General features: G+C 34.2%; 2 protein-coding genes across 2 annotated transcripts in view; both read left to right on the forward strand.

Moving 5' to 3' along the window:
• The window catches only part of LOC106873065 (zinc finger protein 271), a 36,953-nt gene that overhangs the window by 793 nt on the left and 28,943 nt on the right, over positions 1-7,217 (forward strand). Inside the window, exon 2 of the mRNA XM_052977788.1 lies at positions 1,336-1,545. The gene's annotated coding sequence lies outside the window, so the exon portion shown is untranslated. The remainder of the gene's footprint in view (positions 1-1,335; positions 1,546-7,217) is intronic.
• LOC106873064 (zinc finger protein 665-like) overlaps positions 5,063-7,217 on the forward strand; it is a 17,480-nt gene continuing 15,325 nt past the window's right edge. The window contains exon 1 of the mRNA XM_052977472.1: positions 5,063-5,136. Coding sequence (XP_052833432.1) covers positions 5,063-5,136 — 74 coding nt within the window. The remainder of the gene's footprint in view (positions 5,137-7,217) is intronic.

The raw sequence follows: 7,217 nt of genomic DNA on the forward strand, positions 1-7,217 counted from the left end.
ATATATATATATATATATATATATATATATATATATAAGATGGGCTTCTTTCAGCTTCTGCCCACCACATCCACTCACAAGGCTTTGGTCGGCCTGAGGTTATTGTACAAGACACTTGCCCAGGGTGACATGCAGTGGGGCTGATCCATGCAAACATAGAAAGTTGGATAGTTAAACGAGGATGATGTTCTGTATAAGAAGTCCCTGCTAAGAAAAATCCCTGCATAAATGAAATCTAATTAAGTAATTATTATGATTTGAAAAGCTAGTTTTCCATATTTGCCGTTTCCATGCAGACAAAATTCATAGAAGGAGAATTTTTATGGTCAGATACCCTTCCTGTTTCCAAGCAAAGTAATATTTCCCCGTGTCTGAACATATTTCCACGGAAGATTAGGCACAAGCATGACTGTGTGGTAAGAAATTTGCTTCCCAACCACATGGTTCTGGATTTAATGCCATTGTGTGGTACCCTGGGCAAGTGTCCTCTACTATGGTCTCAGGCTGATCAAATACTTCCTGTTTCCTAGCAAAGTAATATTTCCAAACATGTTAATGTCCATTGAAATATATCGTGTGATGTGAAAAGAAGACACTCACGGCAATCTTCTTTCAGTTTCCATCTTCCAAATCCACTCAAATGGTTTGGGTTGCACTGGTGCTATGGTAGAAATATTTGCACTTTGGTACTGAACCTGAAATCACATGGTTGGGAATGAAACTTCTTAACTACTGCCAGGCCAGTTGTAATTTTTTTTTTCCTCATTCAGTTTCCTTTCTTCATTCATCAATGTTTATTCTTCTTTTTTAATTGTAATAAAATTGTTGGACCTGGTAAAAAAACATTTTTCTTCATAGTTCTGTATGTGGTCACACGACCTACTAGAAATAACAGCACATCTCCCTTAAATATCACTTTTTGGTCATAAATATTGAAGACTGTATTGGATGATGTAGGCCTAGAGATACAATACTACAGAGGAAAGGATGTTCATGGATGGAATGTCTTTAATCATAATTTTACCCGGAGTTTCTTCAGGGCTAGACAACAATACCAAATTATATTTCAGGAGAGAAAATAATATTATTGACATCCATTTTGTAGTTTAATCTAAATAATATTACACAATGTGAAGGCATAACTGTGTTTTACAAAGATGTAAGCTACACAGAAAATTTTGTGATGTAAATTTTAATACATTAAAAAGTTTAGTCGTTCAGGTAAATGTTTGTTTCTAAAGGTTATCTCTATAGTAATGTAAATTATCCACTGTTGAATTTATATTCTTAAAGTAGCCTCTATATCTTAAACCGATGTTTCTTTCTTTATTTCAGGATATCATATGACATTGGCATAACAGAAGAAACATACTGAATATTTAACTTTATTTAAAGACCAAATGAATATGCTATACATGGCACATGTTTAAAACTGTTACTAGAAATCTATGGTAGAAGTTCTTATCTGATATTATTGAAAACTTTCTGTACATCTCTGACTGAAGTGTCGAGAAGATGAATTTACATAAGTGTTGCTAGAGAAAGGTAACATCATTATCCTCATCATCATTATCGGACAGAAATACAGCAGTGGAAGTATTTATAAGATTATATGATAGGTACAAAAACAAGGAAAGTATTTATATATTGTGATTTGAGAACATTAATAATGGAAAAGAATGAGAAGCTTAAAGAATTGATTTCCCATGAAGACATGATAAAAGAGAGACGTAAATTGTCATATGAATGTGATGTCTGTGGTAAATTATTCACTCACAATAGTCACTTAACAGAACACAAACGTATTCATACAGGAGAAAAACCATATCATTGTGATATCTGTGGTAAATCATTCTCTCGAAAAAGTCACTTAGTTGTGCACAAACGTGTTCATACAGGAGAGAGACCATATCATTGTGATATCTGTGGTAAATCCTTCATTGATGGTAGTGCTTTAACTCAACACAAACGTCTTCATTCAGGAGAGAAACCATATCATTGTGATATATGTGGTAAATCACTTGCTGATAGTAGTAGCTTAACTGCACACAAACGTATACACACAGGAGAGAAACCATACCATTGTGATATTTGTGGTAAATCAGTCTCTGACAGTAGTAGCTTAACTTCACACATACGTATTCATACAGGAGAAAGACCATATCATTGTGATATCTGTGGTAAATCATTCACTGTTAGTAGTACTTTAACTAAACACAAACGTCTTCATACAGGAGAAAAGCCATATCATTGTGATATCTGTGACAAATCATTCACTGTTGGTTGTGCTTTAACTCAACACAAACGTCTTCATTCAGGAGAGAAACCATATCATTGTGATATCTGTGGTAAATCATTCTCTGGCTATAGTCACTTATCTTTACACACGCGTATTCATACAGGAGAGAAGCCATATCATTGTGATATCTGTGGTAAATCGTTCACTGTTGGAAGTACTTTAACTAGACACAAACGTATTCATTCAGGAGAGAGACCATATCACTGCGATATTTGTGGTAAATCATTTTCTGACAGTAGTAACTTAACTGCACACAAATATATTCATGCAAGAGAGAAGATATATCATTGTGATATTTGTGGGAAATCATTCTCTAAGAGTAGTGAGATAACTGCACACAAACGTCTTCATTCTGGAGAGACACTATATGACTGTGATATCTGTGGTAAATCCTTCACTAAAAATGATAGCTTAATTAGACATAAACGTATTCATACTGGAGAGAAGCCATATTGTTGCAATGTCTGTGGTAATTCATTCTCTGATCGTAGTCATTTAACTAGACATGTGCGTCTTCATTCAGGAGAGAAACCATATCATTGTGATATCTGTGGCAAATCATTCTCTCAAAATAGTAACTTAACTAAACACAAACATATTCATACAGGAGAGATTCCATATCAAAGTGATGCCTACTAAATCATTGACCATCATGCCTTGACTTCACACAAATGAATTCATACAAAGGTGAAGCCATTTCACTGATAAATCATTTGCTGAAAATAGTAAATTAACTGCACACAAATGTATTCATACAGGGGAGAAAGGAAAAGGCTAGGTTATATAGGTTCTTTTGTTAACTTACTTTTTCTTTTTAATGTTCCTGTTTCATGTAATGGACATCACAACACAGAAAATAATGTTTCTCCAAAGATCTCAGCTTTTTTTCCTTCCTTTCTTTTCAAATTTTTTCTCAGCTCCATCAGTTGCTTCTATTTCTGTTTCATTTCCCATGATGTAGGAACCTTTATATTGAAATTCCTCCTAGCAACCCTACACCTGGCTCTTTGTTGAATATCACTTCCCTAATTTACTGTATATTTATTCATTATTAAATTTCAAATACTTCTTAAATGTGTTAACAGCTACGTGTATTAGGGGTTTCTTAAACACAGAAATGCAGCAAAATTGTCAAATATATAAATAAACAATGACCTCCAGTACAAAATGGAAGACACCACAAAAGCATGGAACACAACTATGGTTTAGGGCCCCACAACGGACTGTTTTCTCTTAACTTTCTGAAGAATTGTTTTTTAAATTAAACTTAGCAGATTTAAGTTTTCAAGGGTCTAGCTTACAATTATCTTAATAAAATTGATGAAAACAGTTTTCCAAGAAGATTGAGATCCTTCTGAACTCTACCCTGCTTTTGTCAGTATCGTATCCCATGTAATTAGGAAGAGAGTTGACCTAGAGGCAATGCAGTTTTGTTTTGTACCTGGAAGAAGCACTACTAATGCTATCTTCCTAGTAAGGCAACTGCTGGAGAATTTAGTGACTGATAAACCTCTGTACTTGGCTTTTGTCAACCTGGAGAAAGCTTTTGACAGAGTTCCTCACTCCCTTATCTCTTATTTATCTTTGTTTTTCAGGTCATTACAGAGAAATTTAAGGCCGGATGCCCTTGGGAGCTCCTCTATGTCAGTGACCTTTTTTTATAGCTAACTGTTTGTTTGAGTTAGAGAATAGATTAGAAATGAAGACAGAACATCTGGAATCCAAATGCCTTGGAGTTAATTTAGCAAAGACCAAAGTCCTAGTAAGTAGGAAAGCAGACAAATTCCTAATCCCTTCAAGGAGATGGCCTTGATTGAAAAAGTAGTCTTTGAGTGTGGCAAATGTGCAAGTATAATAAACACTAAGAATGTACAGGAAGTAGACTTCCTCAAATGTCTAGGGTATCTTTACAAGTAGTAGCTTGTGTTACCTATGCAACCAAGTTGGAAATGGAAGAGAATGTTCCTACAATAAGAACCAACGTGGCAAAGTTTGGAGAGCTATTACTTTTTTTGGTAGCAAAAGGCCTCTCTCTCAGAGTTAAAGGCAGATTATATAATGCCTGTGTATGGCCAGCTATGCTCTATGGCAGCAAGACATGGACTGCCATGTATATTATATTTCTGTCATAATTTGTATTTATGCACATCACTGCTTATTGCATTCATTCCATATTTTATTTAGTGAGCCACTATCTAGTGCAATCAATCATAATATAATGATGGAAAGGTAAGAGAGGCAGCCATTTTATGTTAGCAAATTTTGTGGACGATATTGAACCTGAATAATTCAAAATAACGTGAACGAATAAGTATTACATTTGACAGATTAATAGGAACACTAAAAATGTTTTTAGGTGTTTTTTTTTCTAACACACACATAACATGACCTCGCTTAGTTAGGATTACAAGTGAGTTACTTTGATAAAATTTATTTATGGGGAGAAAAATATTGAAAGATATCAATAGATGTGTGAGTGAGAAAGAAACAAAAGGGAGTTTTGGGGATCTGCTAGAAACAACAGCCAGATTTCCCTTGAATCATACATTTTCCTCTGAAATTATTAACAATTTGTTTTTAAACCGAAAATGTTTCTCTCGCGGGTTTTAAGTGCGTAGTGAAAAAAAAAAAGTCGAAATCGTTTTTAGGTGTAAGAAAAAAAAACATTTTTAGTGTTCCTATTAATCTGGGGTGGTGAGGGGGTGGCGGGAGTAAAAAAAATATATTTGCAAAATTTTTTCCTTTTTTTTTTCTCGTGAAAAAATGCCTCCCATCATTCTGAAGATTTTGGTGAAAAACATTGGAAAAAGTCCCCGTCGAAACGGAGAAATTCCCACGTATGTGGGCCGTCGGACCCGGAACTCCCCTCCCACCCCTTCCAGAAAGTTTGTCAACAAATTTCTTTGTAATCGTAATCTACACCATTTGTATAAAATTTCATTAAAAAATACCTATTTTCCAGAAAGGTATGAGGAGCAAAATGTCGGGTTTTCTGAATTTTCCGAAACTCCTCTCCCCAACCCCTCGGAAATTTTGTTTTCCAACAAATCTTCACACACACTCATTCTACAGAATAAAATGATCGTTTGGTGAAAGTTTCATTAAAAAGTATCCCTCTTTCTGGAAGTTATGAGGCAACAAAGTCGGTGGGGTATTAAAATGTAGTTGTGCCTTTTTTTCAATACAAGTTAACGTTAAATTCCGTTACATTTTCAAAGAATTAACGGATTAAAGTAGTTAACCTTTTGGTTAACGGATTAACGAAATTTCCTTTTCAATTAAAGGTACCCACCTCTGTCTATATATTTATTTGTTTACATAGGTGTAGTTATAAATGAGTCCTTTTGTTAGTGTTTGTACTTTTAGTTGCGTATGTATATATAATATATATACACACATTATTACATATACGTTCACGTTCTGTGTCCTTTTCATCCGCACATTAAATCTATCGTAAATACAGAGATACCTTCCCTTGCTAGATAACGATTGTAAAGGGAGGTAACAAGCGGGGATGCTGGAAATTGTATGTATCGCATGCGCAGTATCCTACTTGCCGTTTCTGATATCAAATTGAAAATGTTTGTTGCTTGAATTTCTTTTTATCAACTTTTAATACATTTATAATACTTATAACACACATTTATAATATATTTCTCAACCACCACACACACTTCTAACAACTCTATCTTTTTATAAAGAAGAACATTTCCGTAAGTATTAAACGATGAAAATGTTTAACCTTTTTATTCTGTAGATTTTTGTGCGAGATTTGGCTGTTATTTCTAGGTATGAATGAGAAATGTCCATAATTTTACAGGATTCGGCTGCTATTTTTAGCTATAAAAGAGAAATGTCTATTATTTGTGCGAGATTTGGCTTCTGTTTCTAGCTATGGAAGCTACCTTCTACACTTTCCGTCGTTGCCCCGTTATTTTGTTATGTAATAAACATTGACATTTTGTTATGTGTTTTAGTTTGAGAAATATCCTGAAATAAACCCCAAACACTGAAATGTTCAGAAACCAATACTTTATTATAATTTATGGAATGCTTGTGCGTCCGCCCCACTAACAATTTGTTCCTCACAACTATGTGAAAAATGGATTTTCTTTAATTAAATTTTCGATAAAAGCCTTTCAAATGTTGTTGATAACGATTATTTGGTAAATTGTGAAAAAATACAACTTAGGTTAGTATATAGGTAACTTATACACCTCGACTTTGTTTCCTCAAAGATTTTAATGATGTAGATTACAATTATTTTGAGAAATTAAATTACTTTTAAAGACAATCCCATCATTTCTTCTTTTGAATTAATTGAATGAATATTTCTTAATGATATAAAAATATTGAGAGATATCGGTGTAAAGTTATCCCCTGTTAATCTGGAAAGAAATTCCAAATTGCTGCCGGGACAAACCTGAATCCGATTTCAAATTATACCTCCCGATTTCTCTGATTTCCGTGAAATTACAACTTGTAATATACGTTTATAACATTGAGAAAATTGTAAGGTAGAGGTCTGTACATCAAAGTACCTAGAACAGGGATGGGGAGCAAAAAAAAAAAAGAACACAAAAGAGAATAACACAAAAACACGATATGTAATAATAATAATAATGATTTCAATTTTTGGCTCAAGGCCAGCAATTTCGTGAGAAGGGATTGCTGGCCTTGTGCCAAAAATTGAAATTATTAATGATAATAATAATAATCATAATTTCAATTTTTACCACAAGGGCAGCAATTTGGGAGGAGGGGATGAATCGATTACATTGACCCTAGTGTTCAACTGGTACTTATTTTATCGACCCCGAAAGGATGAAAGGCAAAGTCGACCTCGGCGGAATTTGAACTCAGAACGTAAGGATGGACGAAATACCGTCGAGCATTTCACCCAGCGTGCAAGCGATTC

This window comes from Octopus bimaculoides, chromosome 28 (genome assembly GCF_001194135.2).
Source record: "Octopus bimaculoides isolate UCB-OBI-ISO-001 chromosome 28, ASM119413v2, whole genome shotgun sequence".
NCBI lineage: Eukaryota > Metazoa > Mollusca > Cephalopoda > Octopoda > Octopodidae > Octopus > Octopus bimaculoides.